Source organism: Tinamus guttatus, unplaced genomic scaffold (genome assembly GCF_059628265.1).
Source record: "Tinamus guttatus ecotype Peru unplaced genomic scaffold, ASM5962826v1 Tinamus_guttatus_pri_ptg000915l, whole genome shotgun sequence".
In the NCBI taxonomy this organism is placed as follows: Eukaryota; Metazoa; Chordata; class Aves; order Tinamiformes; family Tinamidae; genus Tinamus; species Tinamus guttatus.
Window position 1 is genome coordinate 647,416 of NW_028289449.1, and position 22,806 is coordinate 670,221.

General features: G+C 38.4%; 1 protein-coding gene across 6 annotated transcripts in view; it reads left to right on the plus strand.

The window, feature by feature from the left end:
- PITPNM3 (PITPNM family member 3) overlaps positions 1–22,806 on the plus strand; it is a 73,852-nt gene that overhangs the window by 28,886 nt on the left and 22,160 nt on the right. For 5 of the 6 annotated variants that reach the window (XR_015914105.1, XM_088537987.1, XM_088537985.1 and 2 more), the window contains 10 exons: positions 993–1,228; positions 3,840–4,029; positions 5,268–5,387; positions 6,391–6,572; positions 9,045–9,217; positions 13,195–13,365; positions 16,745–16,939; positions 17,594–17,742; positions 19,840–19,956; positions 20,958–21,074. Coding sequence is in view for 5 of the 6 variants with exons in the window: in XM_088537987.1 (XP_088394113.1) it covers positions 993–1,228; positions 3,840–4,029; positions 5,268–5,387; positions 6,391–6,572; positions 9,045–9,217; positions 13,195–13,365; positions 16,745–16,939; positions 17,594–17,742; positions 19,840–19,956; positions 20,958–21,074 (1,650 nt within the window). In the remaining variant the exon portion in view is untranslated. The remainder of the gene's footprint in view (positions 1–992; positions 1,229–3,839; positions 4,030–5,267; positions 5,388–6,390; positions 6,573–9,044; positions 9,218–13,194; positions 13,366–16,744; positions 16,940–17,593; positions 17,743–19,839; positions 19,957–20,957; positions 21,075–22,806) is intronic. The other variant, XM_088537986.1, reaches the window with a different exon arrangement.

Sequence of the window (22,806 nt, forward strand, 5' to 3'; positions counted from 1 at the left end):
CTGACCTTTTTTTATTTTTGAAGAATCCCAATCCTAAAGCACACTGAAAATGATGACAGTCATTTTGACTCATCCAGTGAAGGATGACAGTTAAAACAAAGTGTGCTGAGTGACTTGAGCAATTCTCACCTTCTGGAATTCTTCTTTCTGTTTCGAATCTTTCTGTACTACAAACTCATCAGCAGTGTCACTTATTTACAAGTTAGCATTGGCTGTGGAAGGAGCTATTCATAGGTTTTGAGAGAAATTAAATTCCTCCTTTAAATAACTGAAGTGCGAGCATGCAAGAGTGGGAGTAATAAACTAGAACAAGAAGAACATTCTCAGTCTGCTGATCAATGCCTCTAATTATGTAAACAGATATGAGACAACTTGGCAAAACACCTTTAGAAGGTGAGCAAAGAGGCTAAAATTAGCCATTCTACTGGATAGTAAAATTCATGGGCTTGAAAAGAGGTAGTTATGTTTTCAAACAACTTAAAATAATCTTTTTTGGACTTTTTTTTTCTGTTGCCATTCTACAGGTGGTAATTTTCTTATCCTTTTGATATCAACAATGTTCTCATCTATCGAGACAATCTTACCACAAGCTCAAAGGTGTGTGTTTGTGTGTGTTGTATGTATTTGTGAACTTTTCTGATCTTTGGATGCTGGACATCTCCTGTCTGCATATATTTCCAATAGCTTTTGAGGTGCAAAACGCTATTTATAATCTTTTCTCATCTGAAATCAACATCTGAGCTGCAAGGGTTTTCTGGTAGAGCGTAGTGTTGTACCCTAGTTCAGACATACTTGAATGAAACTGATCTTTCTTTTCCTCTTTTCCCAAATCAAATATTTCAAGAAGCTTATAGTGGAAGTAGAAGAAAAGAAGTATTGATAATTACCTGTAAGCACTGATGACAAGTACACTAACACCATTCATATGAAGGCTGTTCTAAAGAAGGTTGTTTAGATGACCTTTACCTTCTTAGTCTGTATCCTTCTTTCAGGAAGAATCTCAACACCAGAACTGCAAAACTCATGTGCTGATTTTGATCCTGCATGGTGGGAACATCTTAGATACTGGAGGAGGGGACCAGAACAGCAAGCTGGCAGACATCAACACCTTCAGTTCTGTGTTTGAGAAGGTGACCCAAGCCCATTTCCCTGCTGCTTTGGGCCACATCTTAATCAGGCTTGTTCCCTGCCCAGCAATCTGTTCATCGGCCTTCTCTCTTGTTTCCAAGTAAGTTAATTTGCATTTCGTAATGGCTGTCTTTGCGGGGAAGTTTTGAATGGCTGTCATCCATCTCTTTCATAATGAAATGCTGTGAGTTTCTTAGCCTTGTGCGTTTTGAAAGACTTGGAGCAAGCTTTTATCCATTTTTAAATGGATGCATTAATACAAAATCATCTGATTGGGACTATAGCCTGTTGTCTGCTTGCATCACAAAAAATAAAAAGAATCTAGAATGCGAAACAGATAATCCATGAGTTTTACTTTATCCTTATTATGCTCAGATAGAAGACTTTTAAGCTGTAGCCTTCTAGAATGCTTTTAAAATCTGATCCAAATAAGGGTGTTTAGATGGCACATCCATCTAGCTATATCATTTTTAATAGCATTGCTACTGTAATTAAAAGCAATTAATAGATTTTATTGCTAACAATTATAATAATACAACTTCTCAGCCGGATCCAAAGAATCTCAATCTGCTAAATAAACATTAATGTAACTGATGCTGGCTTTATTTGTCCTTTGTGTCTGAGAGACCTGAAGAGCAGAGAAAGAGGTATAAAGTTCCCTGATACTTTACTGAATGGTAAAGTAGTCCTGTTGATTCTGGTGGCAATAGATATGGAGTGAGCTTCCGCTGCTCTTGAGAGAGCATAGATGCATTTGTATATACATGCAGTTTGCGCAACTCCTGAAGATGGCTTTATATTAGGTTTTCTACCCATCCCTTTATTATATGCATGTAACATAGTATTATTTCAGTGTTCAAAAATCCTCGTCTTTGACTAGGAACTCATTGAACTCTGCATGGTAGAAAAAGAGAATGAAAAGATGTCCTTAGCTAGAAAAGCTTGCATAAGCTGCCAGTACCAATGGTCTTGACTTCATAAACTTTGCTAGTGTAGGTTGGAAGAAAGTAGATCGCAAAGATACAAAATTGTGGTGAGAAGCTTTGAATGACAGGGAAGTGGAGAGAGAATCACATGAGTCTGTGATCTCACAATACTGTCTTCTGATATTTGCTGTCTTAATCTACAGTCTTCCTCTGAGTGGAGATTTCCAGAAGAGGGTGATGTGTTTGTGGGACTAGGCATGTGTTCATGCCTTTCTTGCTGGGGTACACATTCACTTGATTCTTAATGGATGGATCCATATTTAAACAGAGATTTAAGTGGATTATTGATAACTGTACAATAACCAAGTGGCTGCATTATAGTTCTAAAATTCATTAAAGATCAGCCAGCCAAGGAAAAACTGCATTATCTTCTATGTCTCTATACAGAATATTCACAGTACCAGTGCTAACGGATTGACCTATATCAATTTGGTGTTCTTTGCTCTAATCGCATTCAGAATTGGTTGCATTTCTTTCCCAAATAATTTTTTCAGTATGTGATCTCTTGGTTCAGCTTGCTGACTGGAGCTGTGTGAACTTGTAAATTGATGCAGCTTGGCAGAAAAATTAAGCTGCATTACACAGAAGGTGTTGTACATCTTTGAATGAAAACTCCAATTTTTTTTGAGAGTTTAACAATAGCCAAATATGAAAATGTCCTGTGAAACTTGGGGCATGAATGTAGACTGGCTTTCATACTTGAGCTTTGTGGATCGTCTCTTTTACTAGCCTGGTAATAGTCTCAAAGATGCACGTTTTAGCAGAGGCATAGATTTTAACCCCATTTCAAGCAGCTCGCTTTTTAATACTGTGGAGCCCATAAAGGCCCTAAGGAAGATAATACCAAATATTGCTGAAGTATATTGAAGTTGGTAGTCTGCAGCTCTGGATGAACTTGAGCTAAATTGCCCGAAGTACTTTTGACCTTCCACTGGTCTTTACAGGAAGGTAAACTTACTTTAAGAGAAGCTGGCGCACACTAATGTGACTTGTAGCTCTGGCTTTCTGGGAATTGGTTTTTCCATTCTTCTGTAAAAATTAGCTAAGGTGTGATTGATATATTTACTGAGAAACTGCAGTGCAGAGTACATGTTGTAAGTAAAACTAGCATATGACAAATTTAAGCTTGCAAATTTCGTGCACCTTTTTTCCAGACAAATACTAGTATGCAGACAAGTATTTGCATGCATCTCCTAACGTTTGTAGTTTTATACAGTCTTTTTGATAGAATAAACATTAGTCCAAATTCTACCTCATGAGGACGTCATGAGGAAGATGTCATGACGAGTTATGAGGAGTCATGACGAGTTATGAGGAGTCATGACGAGTTATGAGGAGTCATGACATCATGAGGACGTCATAAGAAGTGTGAAAAGGTCTTTATAGAAAGTTTGGGAAAAAATGTTTTTGTATGGTTTTGATTAATTCCTCTGTCAGCTACTTGCATTCTAAGAAACAATATTGCAGTGTGATGGTTGGATCCCATCCCTTATATTTTAAGTTGATAATGGAAAAGAAAAGTTGAGAAGGAATAATCTGATAGTTGAAATGATACCTATTTTAAGCAGTTGGCTTTTTGTGTCTGTGTGTGAGAAAGTGATCCTTACCATCTCTCATTATGAACTGCATTAGCCTAAGACGTTTCTGTTAATTATTAATTATTCATTCTCTAATGCTGTGTGCTGCCTTTTGTATTTTTCCTGATAATAGCATGTTGTTCTTTAGCCTGAATCCCTACAGCTATGATGAGAGCTGTCTCAGCAGTAGTGAAGACCACATCCCGCTGGCTGCCTTGCCCTTGCTGGCCGTTTCATCCCCTCAGTACCAGGATGCAGTTGCCATGGTGATTAGCAGAGCCAACCAAGTTTATAATGATTTTCTCAAATCTGCAGATGGGGCTGGTTTTAATGGGCAGGTAGGACTCTCTTTTGCTAAACAAAGTATATTTCTTTGAGGGCAAAGCTGGTTTTTGTTGGTCTGTTTCTGATTTTTGTTCCAAAGGTTTGGGATCATGAACATAGGAACAATGCTGCAAGCATGATGAAGGAATGTTGACGTGGGATTACTTGTGTAAAATGCCTCCTCAGTGCCCAGCATGAATGAGACAATGAAACCACTAGAGTAGTTTTGTTTTGTTTTCCCCAAATCCTTATTAATATTTCATATGTAAGAGTCTACATGACTCCTGTATGCTCCACAATCTTCTTATTATCAAGTACCAGCATTGTTAGAAATTGGAAAAGGGACCTCTCTGCTCTCTCTGCAGTGCTTTGCTTTGGTCCTTAGATAGAAATACCAACTATCCCTCTAAATAGTTCTGTAATTCTAATTGGCATGCCATATAGCTTGACCCCCCACCGTGTGTCTCTTTCCTGTCTTGTATTTTGGTCTGTTATACCCACTTATTTTGCAAGCTCATAAGAGCAGATATGGCCTTTTGGGCTTTATATAGTATCTGGAAGAAGTTAACCCCGTTAACTTCGTGCCAATAACAATGAGGATTAGAAATGGAGTGGAAGTTCAAGATACCATTAATGCATCACAAAACCTGCTGATTATTTTGTTGAGGTTACTGATATGCTTATGACTTTCAAGTCTTTGACTTTGTTGCGTTATATAGGAGTCTGGAGCTCAACAGGGTAAATCAGCGTGTTGATAGTTTTATGTGCCTTTGGACTGAGATTAATTTTTTTTGGTCTTCCTACCTCTGTGTCCAAATGCTCACTTTTCCTAACACTGCTCATTTTGAGGAGATTGTGCGCAACATCCTGTTATCTGGAATGGGGAGTTGTGTTGTAGCCAAGCTGAGCTAAGGCTGAAAGCAAGGTAAGGCTTGTAAGGGGAGATAGTGTCTCCTGTTAAACTAATTGATGAACTTGGGAAGAACTGACTAGACATTCACTTTGAGAATAGGAGAGAGAAGGGTTGCTGGAACCTGTGGAACAGAGAGGATTGTTATCAAGGAGAGAGATGATAGCAGCTATTTCTCCTTCAGGGGTAGGGAGACAGGGATGGAATGAACATCCTCTGAGATGGGAGAAGTGTTCTCTGTGTGTGTGTGTGTGTGTGCATATACATACACACACACATTTATATATATATATTTTTAAAGCACTTGCTGTGTTTCGCCAAAAAAGTGCTCTTATTTCCTAGGTGTGTCTCATTGGTGACTGCATAGGAGGAATTTTGGGTTTTGATGCCATCTGCTGTAATGCTAATATGGCTGATGAGAGTCAGAACAGTAGCAGGAGAGGAAGCATCAGCAGCATTCAGGTAAAGAGGCGGGGGCGGGGGAAACACACAACTGAAACCTTAAGGAAATGAAAATTTCCCTTTAAAAATATAAATATATTGTGGTTTGGGAACAAGCTGGAGAATAGAACTCTTCACTGAATCTATGGGGTAAGCATTTTTACATATTGAATCAATTTGAAATAATTATGAAATATGAACAGTTAAAGAAGTGTTGTTCATATCCGTTGCTAAGAATGTAGCTGTACAGAGCCCTTATACAAAAACTCGAGAACAGTTTTGTGATAGGATTTTTGCTTTGAAAGGTCTCTGCTCTTCTGGAGGGAAGATACCATTTTTAAAACAAAATAAGAAAATACCTGATTAAAAAAAAAAAGGGGGGTTCCAGTGAAGACTGTAAACTGCAGGGCAAATCAAGATACTGGTTGCATAGAAAAGTACAAATAGAACCTGTAGTTGATTTTGGCTTGAACTCAAGACAAGCACATATTTGGCAAAACAGTCTGTTTTTTTTTTTTCTTTTCTTTTTTTCTTTTGGTTATACATCACTTCATCCATCATTTTATCACCCAAAGCAGCAGGCAGACAGTTTCCACTTCCCAAGAAACACTGCAAGAGTCCTCAATTCCTGGCTGACTCCATAAAATTCATAGTGGTCTACAGCAGTAATTACAAGACCATATTGTAATTGACATTTTATGCATGCAGATAAGACCCCTCTGATTATGATATTTGCAATTCTCTAACAACAATGAAGTCAAAAAGGGGCAAAATGGAATCAAGAAGAAGTCTTTGTGTAACTCTTCCCTTTCAAAAATTCCTCACACTTCTCCCAGCACTCTGTCCCAGACAGTTGGTCTTCATCTCTTTCTATATGTGGGTCTGAAGAGAGGAAGCCTAACCCTGTCCAGTCTTGCCTGGATAAAGTGAGGTCAAACATATAAATGCAGCTATTTCAATGGTAAGTTTTGCTGTATTGTGATCCCTTTCTAAACCTTCATTTTGCTTTGTTTATTCTCTGAAGGATAATACCCTCTTAGCAGAGGACTCTAGTCTGGGTGGCAGCAAGCGCCTCAGCAAAAGCAATATTGATATCTCGGGAATCGTGGAGGATGAGGAACCAAGACAGTCGCTACCACGGAAACAAAGTGACTCATCCACTTATGACTGTGATACTGTAACTCAACACCATGCTTTCCTTTCTAGGTAACTAGTGTTTGATGTCTGAGTAAAGGAAATGAGCTTGCCATAGAATGCAGCCTGTCAGTGCTGGAGTAATTCAGTTGTTTGTATTGTTTATGGAGTGTTTTTGAAAGTTTGCTTGAAGTCCCTGCATATTTCTGAAAGAAAGACATAGCTATAGATTAGGGGTCTAGCTTAGACTTATTCATCTGTAGTGAGTTTTTTAATTTTTTTTTTTAAATTTAAATGTGAGCGTACTGAATGCAAAACTGCAAAGCAGGTAGTTCTATTTCTTCTGTGCAGCCCACACAAGTCAAGATGGAAGAAAGCTTTATAATTTTGAATTTCTGTTGTTTGGCTTTGTTTGTTTTGTTTTCCCCTCTTCAAGACCCCTCTGACTTCACTTACAGGGTTTTCATTATTCTCCAAAGAATGAGATAATTGTTTTATGTGTTCTCATTGGTCTATAAGCTCTTCCATCCAGTATTAAAATGCAACAAAATGCTGCATAAATATTCAGCTTAAATGGCAAAGTGGGTGAGGGCTAAGAGAGTTAACTTAATTAGCTTTCCTGAATCCTAAGAAACGGGGATATGGTGCAAAGTTTACCATTGCTTTTGTTTTATTGTTTTTGCAGCTTTTTGGCTATTTGACTGTTTTTTACTTATTTGAACTCTTGGTGCTTTTTTCTTTTCTTTACATCTTCTCATTTCTTTATTTCATTGGGAGTGATGCAGAGGGAGAAAAGTTTTATTGGGTTCCATTTTTCAGTTCTGCAGCAGCTTCAATGTAGCACACTTACCATTGTGCTGTAACTCAGTCTGACTGTTTCGTTAGTGGTGGTTTAAGGTAAATTTATTTTCTTGCTTTGGCTGCATTGTGTATGTGCCTTGCTTTACTTTTGTTGTTTTTTCTGCTTTTATTTCTGCTCCATGGATTTTTTCTTCCCCCAAATAACAGCATGTGTTAAGATGTGATTTTTTTTTTTTTTTTTTTATCCGTCACGTTCAGCTGTCTTTGTATGAACAGTCCTGCGTAATGTCTAGAGCATAGAAAAGCACAGTCCTGGCTTGTGTAAACCACTTCATGCTTGAGCTATAACAGAATAATTGGTAGATGAAACGATCTTCTTCTAAGTATTGTGTTTTCATTTTCTGTGAACTTAAACTGAAAGCTTTACACACAGCTTTGCTTAAGCAACCAGATAGAAATGTGAATGGAAAGAAATGCTTTTCAAACTCATGAAAATGTAGGCTTTTGTTAAGTTATTGAGGAATAGCTGGAAATGCATAGACTAAAGAAGGCAAAAAAATATCCTTGGTAAATTAAATAGGAAAAAAATCAAAGCAAACAAAGTTATTTCCTGCCCTGCATAGTGTATACAGGAAAGTCAAGGTCTTCTGTTTTCTGCATGTGAAATTTATGCGAGATCATTAGACATCTCTTCTTATGAGCTTGCTTGGTGTGATTTATAGGTGATATCTCAGTTTGAGTAGTGAGGTGACACAAATGTCCCAGTCCAGGATACTGTTGTTGCATTTCATTGTGTTACCCTATGTCTTTTTTTTTTTTTTTTTTTTTTTTCCCCTGAGTGCTCTTGGCCCAGAGAACCAACTTAACTTTACTGTCAAATGGATAATAGATTTAATTCTCACATTTCTTCATTTCTACCCTGAAGAAGCCTCTAGAGGTGTGGTTAAAAGCATCAGGTTAAAACTGGGATAAATTAGGATACTAGGTGGACTCAAAAGGTTGAAAGAGAATGGTCTTTTTTTGTCTGATACAGGAGCAATTTACAGAATTTCTGGCCACTGAAGATATGTTCTCCTGTCTTGTGGCTGAACACAACTGTGTGCTAATGTACTGAATTTGAATGTAATTTCATCTTTTAACAGATCTAAATGAGGGGCAAGTGGTTTTTTTCCTGTCAATCAGGGATAAGTGATCTGTATTCCTGTGTTTATGGTATAAAAAAAAAAAGTTACTATTATAAATTTAAAGATGAAAAGTTATCCATATGCATAGCTAATTTTTACCTGTAATAGATACAGAAAAAGGCTCTTTCTGATGTGTTCCCTAGGCCATGAACTAAGGTGATGACTACACATCTATGTAACATCCTTTGACTTGTAACTGTTTAACGTGATTGTCCTTATACAAGCTGAATAGATTAGAATTTGTAGCAAGTTTCAGAATATGATTACATATGTCTATACAGCTGAAGGGGAGGGAAAGTAAAATTTAATCTTCCAGTTTACTTTCTTAAGAGTATTTTAACTGCAAAGAGCTCTTACATGTTGATAATTGTAAATTTACTGAACATGATAGAAAACAGGATAAACAGCTGCTATACTGCGTATCTGTTTACAATTTAACATATATTGTTTGGATCTAGATGCAGATGCTAGAGTTTTCTAAGTACTTCGTTTTTGAAATGGACTTTTTCTCTGGATGCTCTCTGCATTAATATTGAAGCAGTGTGTTTTCTTTGCTCAGCATCCACTCAAATGTGTTGAAAGATGATGCAGACTTTCCTCCTGTGAATAGCTCCAGTCTCTCAGAAGTAAACTTGGGCCGATTTGAATTCGAGGTGTCTGATTTCTTCCTCTTTGGATCGCCACTTGGTTTGGTGCTTGCCCTGAGGAGTACTGTTCTGCCTACCCTGGATGGTAAGATCTTTCTGGGTTTAGAATACAGACCCGTTTAAAGAATACGGACTCGTTCAAAGAATACAGAGTCTCATTTAAAGAATGTAAATCATGGAGCATAATGAAAGACTTGGAAGTGGGGCTAGTCCCTTTGTCTAAAAGACAGGATTGTTAGTGCAGGTCTGCCATGAGGTATGTGCTGTGAAGTTTTTTTCAGGGTTGTCTCTGCTTACCCATGTGCAGTAGGTGTATTTTTTGCTCTCCTGTTAGTCATATATTCCATATCATGCAATATGAAGGTTATACCAATGAACAGTGTTTTTTTTTTTTTTTTTTTTCCAAGAAATCACCTCCATGTTTGCTTCAGTACTGCATCTTGTTCCTGTCTGAAATGACAGGAAAACTTGGTTCCCAGGCGTGTTCATCATGAACCATTTTTTTTTTTTTTTTTTTTTTTTTTTTTATTCCTCCTTGGTAATGGCGAGTGATCAGTGATACAAAGGAACTTTTTATTTTAAATACATCTGGAATTTTTCAGTGTTCCTAAGGGCTTGCTTTAGTTTTCATTAAGAGATTTTTTTTGTGCTTTTTGCCTTTGTTCATCCTATTTGAGATGTAGGACAGTTAATTTTAAGCATTGTGAGAAAGAAAGAAAGAAAGAATAAATCAATATATTGCCCACTAGGGACAGAAGCAGAGCTTAATAGAATAATAACCAATTACTACTCTAAAATCAATAAATCTGTAAATATATTTTAGGCTACCCAAAGTTCTAGGCTAGCCAAAATATGGTTTTAATTATAGTCCAATTAGTGCTTTACCTTGTAAAACTTGCTTCAGACCCCTTGGACTCTACTTGAGACTTATACTTTCTTTGCAAAGAATTAATTTCTGGTATACTGGTAACTTGTTTCCACTTTTCCTGGAAACTGCTAGGAACAAAACACAGCTCTAAAAGTCATCAAAAGTAATCTTGGGCCTTTTTTCTCCCACTGATATTTCACTTCTGCTTCTCTTTTGTGATGCCATTATCTGGAATATATGGGAGAATTTATGCAGCAGTACCCCCTGATGGGAGTATTTTATATCCTTACACTACCGTGTTTGGGAGAGTATGGTATGGAGAGAGGGGATTTTTTTTTTTTTTTTTTTTTTTTAAAAGTACCTCATTGTTTCATAGAGTCTGTGGAAAGGTGCTTCACAGGGAAATCTTGCAGGTCATATCTTTTTGACTGACTTAATTCTGGGAACAGGGTAGAGGGGATGAGAAGTTTCTATCTGATTGCTAGTGGGAAAGCAAAACAATTGTATGGTGTTTTCAACAAACAGCCTGATTATCTCTCACTTCCATTTTTTTTCAGACTGGTGTGCTATTTGTTTGAGCACAAAGCCATCCTTACTAAAGCAGAGTTTTCTGGCAGAAATCACAGCAGGTTTTGGTTATCTGGCATCTGGAAAGCATAGTAGGTGCCACCAATCACAGAATGGTTGAGATTGGAAGGGACCTCTAGAGATATCTAGTCCAACCCCCTTGCTCAAAACAATTTGAAATGTTTTGCCAAGTGAGCCTGGGAGAACTGAGTGTTCCCAAAGGCACTCACACTGTTGACTGTGTGACAAAAAGCCTCCAGAGTTAAACACATATAGTACCACACTGTTGATTCAGTGAATGCAGAATCTGCATACCTAAAGTTAAAAATTCATAGCTTGACTGAACTGGATCATATACCAGTGTCTTATTGAAGGAAGCTTGGTACCAGATGATTTTTTGAGAGTTTGTGTTGACATCTTCATGGCATGTAGATAAGTCTCCTTCTAGACAGTAAAGTGCATAGCACACACAATAGAATCGTGCTCATGGACCTGATTCATTACATCTCTCTTAGACATTGAATTACTGTTGTATATGAGGTGAGGTTTAGTCTTCATATGTGGCCAGTGGATTGAGCGTGTTCACACTGTGGTACCCGTCTCCCTTTATTATAGGTCTAGCCATAGTTAAGAACAATTAAACAACTAAAAGTGCTCGTGCTCTCCTTCATGGAGTAGTTTTTTCAGGAGTGCCTGCTGTTACTACTGAATGTTTTCTGCTGGGCTGTTAGCTTACAGTGGTAAAATCTTAGGAGCTGTTTCCTGTCTACAAAGACATATTTCTAAAATTAGAGGTAGTTGGGTGATATCAACTCACCTGATTTGCTGTATAAATGTGCTACCTATTTGCTTGGTGGTCTTTTATGCATTGAGAATATCTAACAATGCTATATTTCAGTATTTTATGTGGGCTGTGTGTAATCTAGCTAACAGCAAAATATATTGGAGGAAAGGGGAAAATTTCTCTTTATTATTATATATTTATTATATAAATATTATAAGAGCTTGTATAGAATTAAGTAGAGGAGCTTCTTCCTTTCTTTCCTCTTCACACATGCCTGATCTTTAAAATGAATGTTTTCTGGTACTGGAGCCTTGGTATTGCAATATCTCAAAGTCTTTTACTAAGATCAGTAAAATGTTAATTACTCAGTGGCAGGAAACAGGTTGCCTCTTGCTCTAGCCTTTATAGGGCAGATCTTGCTGCAAAATAACGCTCTGATCTGCCTATAGCAATGCTATTACAGCAGAACTTGATAACAACCTAAAGAATATGGTATTTTATCATGTAGATCTTTGTCACTTAGATTGCCCAAGTAGCTGTGTTTGCAACAGAGGAAGATGTACATTGTCGACTTTGTTTCATTTAAATTTGCTGATGCAGAAATGCCTTTGATGCTGGAAAAGCTTAAAAATAAGAAAGACCTTAAGCAGTGTGATGTCATGTCACTTGAGATGGATTCTTTCGGAAGACTTTGCAATACCTACTGTTGAAAATGATGAACAAAGCTGTTAACATTTTAATTAAGCATGTGTTTGGCTGGTGCGTGGGAGCAATGCTGTACCAAGCACATTTTCCAGGAAAAGTGTCATGCATTTTGTCAGGATTACGTGATCAGTGCAAAGAAATATGTACCCTATAAAAAAAAACAACAAACAACAACAACCAAAAAAATAAAACAACAACAAAAAAGCATTTAGAATATTGTATAGCACAGCAGGTTTGAAAAACACTAGGAGATAGGTCCTGCTTGTATTGAGTTAACGGGAAGCACACATAACATCTGTTATAAATACTTTAATCATTTATTTACTGTTCTAGTTAATAAACTGACTTGTAATATGTGTGATGCTGTAATATACAAAGTCTGTTAAGTATAATTATCCCCTAATCAATAGATCTGTGTGCTCTGACAAGATTCGTAGTGATCCAAGTTCAGTTTCGCTCAATGGGAAGTGACTACACTGACTTCTACGTAACCTAGCAGTCTTTGTATGAGTGTAAGTTATGTCTTGGTTCTGTGCATTCAATTGAAAGAGCATCGTGTTGGCCAAGGAAGTGGGTGATTCTCAAATACCCTTAACAGTCACAGCCCAAAATTCCCAGAGGCTGCATCTCTCCCACAAAAATCATAAACATCTGTGATTGCTTTTCTATTATAATATGTCTAACCTCATTTTTATTCATCAGCTTCTGTAAGAGACTTCAGAAACTGCAGTGCTTTGTCACCTACCCGTTCCTGCTTTCATCTGGATTTCAGTACTCTTTTATGTAATAGACCTATCAAATAATTTTGTTAGTAAATGTTTGAAGTGCTGAGCATCATAGCTGTAATGTTCAATAATACATTTAGAAAGTCTTTAAACTTCTGTTGCCTTTCTTGCTTCCATCTGTTTCTGTGCTGTTTTTTATTTCTGCCTGTACCTATGATTATGCAGTCTCTGTAAGATTCTTTGCAGTGAAGAATGGTTCTATACAGAGGGAATAGCAAACAATTTAGTTACATTTCTTTTGGCCAGATGTGTGTTTTAGTGTGCAGGTTGCAGAAAACCATGTTAACCATGTTCCTCCTTGAAAATGGCAAAGGGGCATTACTGAATCTTTTTCTCTCTCATTCTCATCCAAGTATGCCAGGTCCGCCCAGCCTGCAGCCAAGTGTACAGTTTCTTTCACTCTGCTGATCCTTCTGCCTGTAGACTTGAACCATTGCTGGAGAAAAGATTTCATCTCCTGCCTCCATTCAATGTCCCACAGTATCAGAGATACCCCCTGGGGGATGGAAAATCTCACCAGTTAGGTACAGTACCTATTTTTATAAGCTCTCTTTAACTGCTGCTCTCTTGAAATTTCTCTGTCCTTACACAGTTCAAGAGAATATGATATACAAATGTGCTAACCTGCTAAAAACTACTTGGGTCATCAGGGCAGAATGGCGTATCATGCTGGATAATAAATGCTTAAATCGGGGAAAAATTGAAACAGACTGATAGGCAGGGAGGAAAGAGAATGGAAGAGATAAGAAATGTGATGGCAGAAGAAATTGTGTTGTTTTGACTTTGTAAGAAGGTTCACATGGAAAATGAGATAAGATCACATAGGTGTGAAGCTGACTTGTACATTATGCAAGAACTGAATTTATCATGTGCATGTGTACATACATGCACGTTAGATTTATTCTTTTTGCTATAGATACGGAGATGAATTTGGGCCTCAGCAGGATATTTCAAAAGCCATATTGGGATTCAGAGCTCAAGATTGGAGGCTAGTATGGTAAAATGGCAGTGTTTTCTATTTGTTGGAGTTGAATATATATCATCGGGAATCTGTTCCCTGCGGTAAGATGCATGCATATATATGCACATGCGCACTCATGTGTGCATACACACACTTGTGTATACACATTCATGCAATTTGCTTAAAAATGTACATGGAATGCAAATCAGGTGAAATCATTGAAAAGCAATGGTTAATCCAGAGTTACACTGCCCTCCTTCATTGGAGATTTATTTTCATTTTGACAACTCAAGAGTCCTTGTTTTCATTGTTACTAAAATCAAGTGTCCATCATATGGTAGGGCAAAGCTTTTGATGGGCAATCAGATTGCTACCTATTTCCAGCATGGAACATAACAGTACAAATGCAGTAAGGGACTGGGAACAGATTCCTATATCCAGAGGAGACAGAATGACTTTCATTTGGCTTCTCATGTCTTAAAAAATGTGGAAGTATTAATTCACCTGTAGCTCTTCCCCACTCTGAGCAGTTGGTTTTATTTTGCTGCCTGGTACTGAATACTGAAAAATTGATGCTGGAAGAGACCTCTGGAGATTATTAATAGAGGCAATTAAGCTATTATTTGCTTAATGTGATCTCTCCCATCCCAGTTGTTTTTTCAGACTTTTTTGTTCATTATTTATCTCTCCATCTGCTCTGCCATTCTTCGCTCATGACGGAAACTTCCTACATAATTGTCTAGGAAAAATGCAGCATGTAGATGCAAGCAGAAGGTTGGTTTCTAGGTATAGACTTCTTCCATTAATCATTTTTCTTTGACTAACACTTGTTTTTATCTGCAAACATTATTGTTGGGGTACTGAATAACCTGAAGTCCTGCCATCTCCTCAGAGGATTGCCCTAAGGAATAGCTAAGCTAGGGACAGTCCAAACTGAGCAGTTATGTGCTCTCTTCTCACCCACGTATCTGGGATATCTTTCAATGGAAAAGGCATACCCTGGTTCGCAGTCTGACTTGGAATTAGTATACAGCCTGGTTACATACTTGGAAATCTCTCTGATTACTTATGCCCAGATTCTATCCCTGAGATTTCTAAGGCTACCTGAAAGGTAAGCCCTCATTTAAAAAACTGTCGCAGTAGTAATACTTCCCTTCTGGCTTCTCTCCAAAGTGAAAACATTGCATTGATGCATTTTACAAGCCTTGTTGTGATGGAACAAACCCATCATATAGAGCGCTTCTTGAAGCAGAGAACTCTCTAAGTGATTTGGGAATGAGAAATGCTCTTTTTGAGCTCATCTAAGACTGAGTCAGAAGATTCTTCTCCATAGCACATAGCACTGTTGGATATTTTCTAAAGCAAAACTCCTGAACTGCAGCGATTACCAAGTATTCCATGAAATACCAATATCAAACCTCTAGACAGAGTTAACTCTTGGCTGTCTTTTGCACTTAAGTTGGGTAGGTTTCAGTGGGCTTGAAATCCTCCCATATAAATGCAAGTGCTTTGAGAACATTTTTGAATTAAAGGTTTTTTTGTTGTTGTTCACAAAGAATAGATTATATTGGCTACATGGGTTTTTCTCTTTGATACCTGGACTTGTAGAATTAGTTCTTAAAATAAGAGCTCCTTGTGTTGTCTCACTCAGATATTCAGGCATGCATCAAAACAGTTTAGAATTTTTCTAGCCGTATCAACTTTTGGGGAGAAATATACTCAGGAGTAAAGCAGTACATCATCAAGGTTTATGTTCTTTCCTTTGTATTCTGTGTATTGAACCTGGGTCCTGTTGGCTATGTTTTAACCTCTCTAGGAGGTTTGTCCTCTACAAAAAAAATAATGAGAAGTCAGGTGCTTTTGGTGTGTATGCTGTGCATCCAATTTTAGTGGTGTCTGGGCTTCTGCCTTTCCTAGGTACAGCAGGAGGTACAGGCTGCTTCAAGCAAAATTGCAATCAATGCTTTTATTGTGCCCAAAGAAGGGCTATGAAGCTGGTGAAGGGGCTGGAGCACAGACCTTATGAGGAGCAGCTGAGGGAGCTGGAGAAGTCTGGAGAAAAGGAGGCTTGGGTAACTTTATCGCTCTCTACAACTGCCTGAAAGGAGGTTGTAGTGAGGCGGGGGTCGATCTCTTCTCCAAAATAACTACTGAAAATAGGGCAAGTTTTGCCAGGGGAGGTTCAGGTTGGATATTAGGAAAAAATTCTACCCTGAATGAGCAGTCAAGTATTGGAGCAGGATGCCCAAGGAAGTGGTGGAGTCACCATCCCTAGCAGTGTTAAGAAGCGTGCAGATGAAATGCTTAGGGACATGGTTTAGCAGGTGTGGTGTTGAAGGGCTTACGGTTGGACTCAAATGATCTTGAGGTCTTTTCCAACCAAACGATACTATGATTTAAGTGCACATATATTCATACATGTGTTTCAGAATGCTGCAGGAGGGTTTATTTTGTTTCATTAAACTCACATTTCAGACATATTCCATAGACTGTCTGTCAGGGTGGCATGAATAAATAAAATTTCTGTTCTATTTAGGAACAGAATGCACTCTTTCTAAAGCTGTTTTGCTCATGTCAGGGTAAGGACAAGAGCAGTATCACGGGCTCCCAAGGCAGCTTAGCTCTTCCAAGGTAGCAGAGTTTTGAGTGTGCCATAAAATAACCTCCCAGCATCACTGTTCATTTTGGAAGATCTTAAACAAAGCCCTCAGGTATCATTAATGTCGATGGCAGTAGAGTGTTCTTTCTCTGTTTAGTCATGCTGTGCTATGCTGTCCTTCTGCCCCTGAAGGAGTTTCATTCATAGTCGTTAAATGAATGACATCCATGATCTGATCTTACCCAGGAAAATGGCCATTAGTTTTTAAAGAGAGGAGAGAGGAAAACATGCTGTTCATTCTTTTGTGTATTTTGTTTTGCTTTTTCATTTGTCTTGTCTGCAGGTGATGCTATACACAACCACAGTGCTCTGTTCCTTGAGGACAGCTCTTTGAACATACCTTTCCCTCAGGAGAGTTCTGAATTTCTAAATCTATCCAGTCAGCTGCAGGGAAAATCAAGGAGGTCAAGCTTGGTCAGCACAAACAGCGAAACCTCGGGATCAACAGAGAGTTTGCCATCTGCATACCTCACCAACAGTGAGTGAGGCTTGGTTCAGCATGCTGTCTGATGCAGCCTTCTGCCTTCAACCCTTCTGCCCACATCCTTTCTGGGAAAATTTTATTTTGAAGAGGAAAACTGCTTGCTTGGCTATCTGGGGAGAATAACAGTGTAAATTGCTGTGATTTTAAATAACACAATTTAACTTTTTCTTCTGCTTATAATGAAGTGGATAAAGTAATAGAAGCAAAGTCACAGTCTTATATTAAACTGCATTTGTAAACAGTTTTGGAAGACTTCATATTAACTGTTTTTTAGAAATATGTTCCTGATGTGAAGAACTGCAGACAGATAAAAATTGTTGCTTATTATTTATTGTCCTGTTATGGATTGTCAGTCTTATATCAATATTGCGTTAATTATTTGGGAAGCATTACAATTTGTACTCTAAAACATCATAATTTATTCTTAATAGATGAGAAAATAATTGGAATCATGTTGGGCTGATCTCTGCTTCCCCACACTTCAATCCAATGGGACTGGGTAGGCTGCAGACATTTAAGAGATGATGTAATCAGTGAAAACAGTCCTGTGTTTGATACCTTTAACAGAACCTAAGTATGATGCTTTTTTTTTTTTTTTTTTTGCAACCCCCTTCCCCTGCCCCTCCCCTTTTTTTTTTCTTTCTGTAGTTACTGCCAAGTGGTGGGGAACAAAACGGATAGATTATGCCTTGTACTGTCCAGATGTACTGACAGCATTTCCGACTGTGGCCCTGCCACATCTTTTCCATGCCAGCTACTGGGAATCAACAGATGTTGTGGCATTCATTTTGAGACAGGTCATTGATCTCTCTCTCTCTCTACAGCAAATAATAACTGTGTTTGCTAAGCATATCTTCCGAGAGTGATGTGTGTTTTAATCTTTAGTTAAATTAGATGACTGCCTGTGGTTGCATCACATCAACCTTGATGTAGGAATGACAGATGTCGATTTACTGGAGAGGTGAAGGGGAGAGCAGTCCCCCGTTATCACTGCTGACTGGTGTACTCACTATTGATTTCTGTGGCTGGGAACAATGCATTGCCATGCACACCTTGCTGCCTCCTTCTGAACCCCAGATCAGGATGGCCTGGAACATGTGCTTGTTTCCTATTGCCTTTTGAAGGAATAGGCTATTTCCCCTTTTGCTTTATTATGTGTATCCCTACTAACTATAAAATAATTAGCTAAGATCTAACAGCAGTTTTAAAATATTGCTCCCATGAGAAAATCAAATCGAGAGGAATCAGTATAGCTGGATATAACTGTCATCTTTTGGATGGTGTGAAGCTGTCAGATCTGCCTCAGGGATTCAGATATTGAGCTAATGTTTGAAATGAGTATCACACAAGGAATTTATAGATAACACGTTGTCTGGATAATGCAAATACATAAATTAACTTCTGTAGACATATGTTAGGCAAATTTTGTCTGTTGATAGCGGAGGTGCAGTAGCATCTTGTAGTGGACTTGCTGATTGTACTGAGATGAGAGATGCCGTTCTGAAAGAGGGCTGTACCCTCTGCTACCTTTAGGTGCACTTTGGCTTTTGAATACAGTCCTTCAGTCCCATTAGAAACCAAACTCATTCACTTCTAAAGTGTAGGCCTACATGCTGTGCTGAGTGGAGGCATCAGAGTGGATTGCGAGTTGGATTTGGAAAGATAAATACTGCAGACTTTCCCTCTCCCTTTAACACAATTAACCCTTGTATTCCAGCATTACAAGTTCTCTAAACCACTGTAAGCAGTGTAGGAAACAAGAAAAATAAGGAGACCAAAACAGAAACGTATAAGAAAAGACTTACTTAGTGTTCTCTCCTGTAAATATGATAGACTATTTAAAGATGCTGCGCATTTTCTTTTCACAGTTGACTTCTGAGGATTTCCCACTATGGATTTTTGCCTTCTGTTCCAGTACTGAGATAATTGCTCTTAGTGACTTGGAGTAATGCAATACTGGTGCCTCAGGAGTAGTTTATCTGGCTGAGAAATCTAATGTAGTGTGAGAATAGCTTAGTGGCATTTGAGTGAAACCTTCTACAGAATAAGTACAGAACCAAAATCGACTCTCAGAAGCCAATCACATCCAGTTTAATTTGGATTAGCCAAAGGATCAGTGTATTTTTTTATATCCATGGAATATTGAAACAGCTCCTTCTTGACAAATGGCAGAAAAAAATAATGCAATGGCTTTTGTTAATTAAATGATTGGTGTGCCTGCCTCTCCCATAGCTCCTTTCAGCTGGTCTGTTTGCTCTCTCTGTCTCCTACTCCCAGTGCTGGTGTCAACAGTGCTACTTGCCTGGAGGCTCAGCTGGTAGTTTCAGGGAACGGAAGCTCAGTGGCTGAATTTCCTCCAACCCAGAACTGCTGCTGAGGGAGAAGAGAGCTCTCAGTACTGAATGGACAGTGGTGTTCAGTAGTTCTAAGAAAGGACTAGAATCATATTGTGCAGCTGTACTCAGCCTCTGAGAATGAAATGTGCAGCAGCAGATTTGGCTTGTAACCAGACTGCTTATAGAGATTTTGATTGCTGCTTTTAATTGATCAAATACTAAGACTCCTTCAGCTTCTGACTGTCCTTTCTACGCACCCTTTGCTATAAATGATTCTAGTCTAAATGTGTGGTTTAGCAATTACTGCTTTTCCACTGGAGAATTTTAGAAGAAATTTTAAATAAACTTTGTTTATAACTAGCATTGCCACAATCACTGCAATGTGAAAACTGCTGAAGGCTTTGTGAACCAAAATAATCTCCAGAACAGGAATAATCTTTGTTGCTCATCTGAAAAAAGCATCATTCCACTGGGGCAGTAATGCATTTCCTTATTCTTTACCAAGTACAGGACTCCCCAGTTCATGTACTGTTTATTAGAACATTGATATCATTTCAGGTGATGAGGTATGAAAATGTTAATTTCAAGGAAAGTGACAGCCTGGATCCAGCAACACTAAGCCCATCCAATTCACGAGAAAAATGGCTACGCAGAAGGACACACGTCAAGTTGAGAGTAGGTACAACTCTGAATACCCATGGCAGCTAGAACTTGGGTTTTGCAGGAACTTAAATGGAGTTCAACGTGTGAATTTTTCATAACTGAAGATATCTAAATAGCTGAAACTTGTTAAATGAAATTTCAAGGCAAACAAATTAAGAGTTAGGGAATAGGAACAATTTACTCCTGGTTTATCAAGACATGTTGGGAGAATATATTTTTCTTTCTCTAAATAACAATAGAGCCTTAAATTTCAGTTCAGCAGGAGGTTCTCCTGTTTTCTTATGTGCTACATGAGTTCATAACCAAATATATACATATTTATTTCATTCTGTAAATGCCATATTGGCTAGAAATACCAAAATCAACCTCTTAGGATTTCTAGGGGCTTACATAATTTAAAAAAAAAAAAAAAAACTCATAAGAAAATTTCTATTGGAGACTAGCTGAAATTCTGGCTTTTTCTTAATAAACCACCACTGTGTATGTTAGCATGAGTACATTTTGCTTCAGGGCATAAAAGCAAGTAAGGATTAAACATGATCATATTCAAAAAGCTTGAGTCCTGTCTTTGCCACAATTTATACTCTGTTTGAAAGAGTGCGAACTTGGAGGTACTCCTCCAGTGGTGTCATCAGCTAAAATTGTTTGCTTTTTAGTGTGAAAAATTGTGGTTACTAAAAATATGCAAAAGTACCTCATGAGTGTATCTGACATAAATCATGTGAATCTTTAGAATCGCTTGTAGTAAAAATAACTGGTATTTCTTAGAAGAGCTCTTTTATTCAGTCATGTTGAGCATTTCAATGGAATCTGTGTTCAGGAACTCACCATTACTGGGATTGTGGCTCGAGCTGAAATGGGAACCCGATTTTGCAAGATGCTCTGCAGATGCACTGAGACGTAACTCAAACCAGCTGTCCAGGGCTCTGTGTGTCTCAATGTTCATAGTAAAAATGTAGGGATGTTAGCCGCTCTGCAAAAGCTGCCCTTCTGTTCTTCTGTTTTCATTTCAGAATGTGACTGCCAATCACCGAGCTAATGATATAATTGCAGCAGAAGATGGTCCACAAGTATTGGTTGGGCGCTTTATGTATGGGCCTCTGGACATGGTAGCTTTAACGGGTGAAAAGGTAAAGTCTTCCAATGCACCCTTTCATAGAAACAGTTGTTGAGTGTACCACCCCAAAACATAAGAGAAGGTATTATAGGGCAGAGAAGTATGTCTCTTACCCCTATCACTTCAGAAAAAATGTGTTGCAATTGGGCTTTCCTGGTCACCCCCCCTTTTTCCCAGTTGTCATCCTGCTTTTATGATGCTGCCCATCTCTTCTGGTTAAGAATGAGTATGCTGTACAGTGATTTCTGAACTTATCGTTCAGTTGCACCTCCTACTGGAGACAGAATTAATTTTTTGAGGAAGGAGGAAGAAGTAAAGGCTGTAGCATTTGGCAAATCACTAAAAGGAAATGATGAATGAGCTTGAAATAATTGTTCTTTTCTTCATATGCTGACTTTCTGGAGATGCTTAAACAAACAAAAAAAAAACCAAAACAAATCCTTCAGAGTCTTTCTACATGATGTATTTGGAAGCCTCACTCAGCACCTTTGAGGCGATAATACATACTGCCACTTTCCTAGCAGAGGCCTGTAAAAGGTGAATGCTGGTGGTCCTTTCAGCCCCAGCCAAAGAAGTTGGCTATTGGAAGACAGATAGCTCATCCAAATAAGAACTTCCCTACTTTTCACAGAAGCTGCATCAGCTGCCTCTGTGCGTTGGCTTGAAAGACATAGGCAGTATGCTGCTTCTAAGATGCTGTTGCAGAATTCAAAATACCTTATTATGTTATAGATCACAAGTACATTTTTAACATTTCTTCAATCTTGTCCCATTGGGTTGAAAAGAAACATAAAGCAACACCATTATTTAAGTTTGTATGCAGGTTAAGATCACATTTTCCTCCTGTTTTGTTGAAAGTTTTGATTATGGCTCTTTCCTTCTCCCTTCCACCTTACCTCCTCTGTAGGAATAAAAGGAAGATGAAGTAGGAGGAAAAATATTACTTGAACTCCTGTTGATTTGGGATAGGGTGGGAATTAGAGCAAGATTTGTTGTCAATCAGCAGCGTGGCCTGCAGATTTGCCTTATTCTTGAAGTATTTGGCTTTGCCACTTTACAGTGCTGTGATTAGCAGGCAGGATTTGCCTTGAACCTCCTCTGATTTGGGTGAGATATGTTGAGGTACAGTAGAGTGATAATGGAAATGAGGCCTGGTACTCATCCTGGTCCTTGACATGAGGATCTAGTCAAGACAAGGAGTTTGGACCTCCCTGAGAGCTTTGCCCGTCGCATTCTCCCATCCTTCTGTGGAACTGGCCTGCAACATGGCTTCAGCTTCAATCTGCTGACCTCTTAGAAAATGTGAATCAACCTGAGGTGGGCTTGATATGCCATTTTTATGTGGCAATGTTCAGTGCTAGGAGCTTCCCTTGTTCTCCCAGATACTCCTAAAACATACATATTGAATTTCTGTAAGTTTGTATACTGGATTCACTTTAGCTTTAGACCGTCTACTGAGGTCGAGTTTGACTAGTGAAGGAGAAGACGTAGTTAGCATTTTAATGCGCATATGTAGGCCGCATTGAAGATGCACTGCAGTGATTTTCCTGAGGCCAAAGGTGTATGTCAGTGCTTTAATGACCTGGTACGCTCTGTGCATTACACACTTAAGCCTTTACACGTTATTGTGTGTCAGTTCATTGCCTTGAAGTTGCGTTCCTATTTGAGATGGATAGGAAAGAGCAAAGAGGCTGCGTTTCTGCAATGAGAAACTGTATTCATAACAACTTTGGTGTTTTATAAAA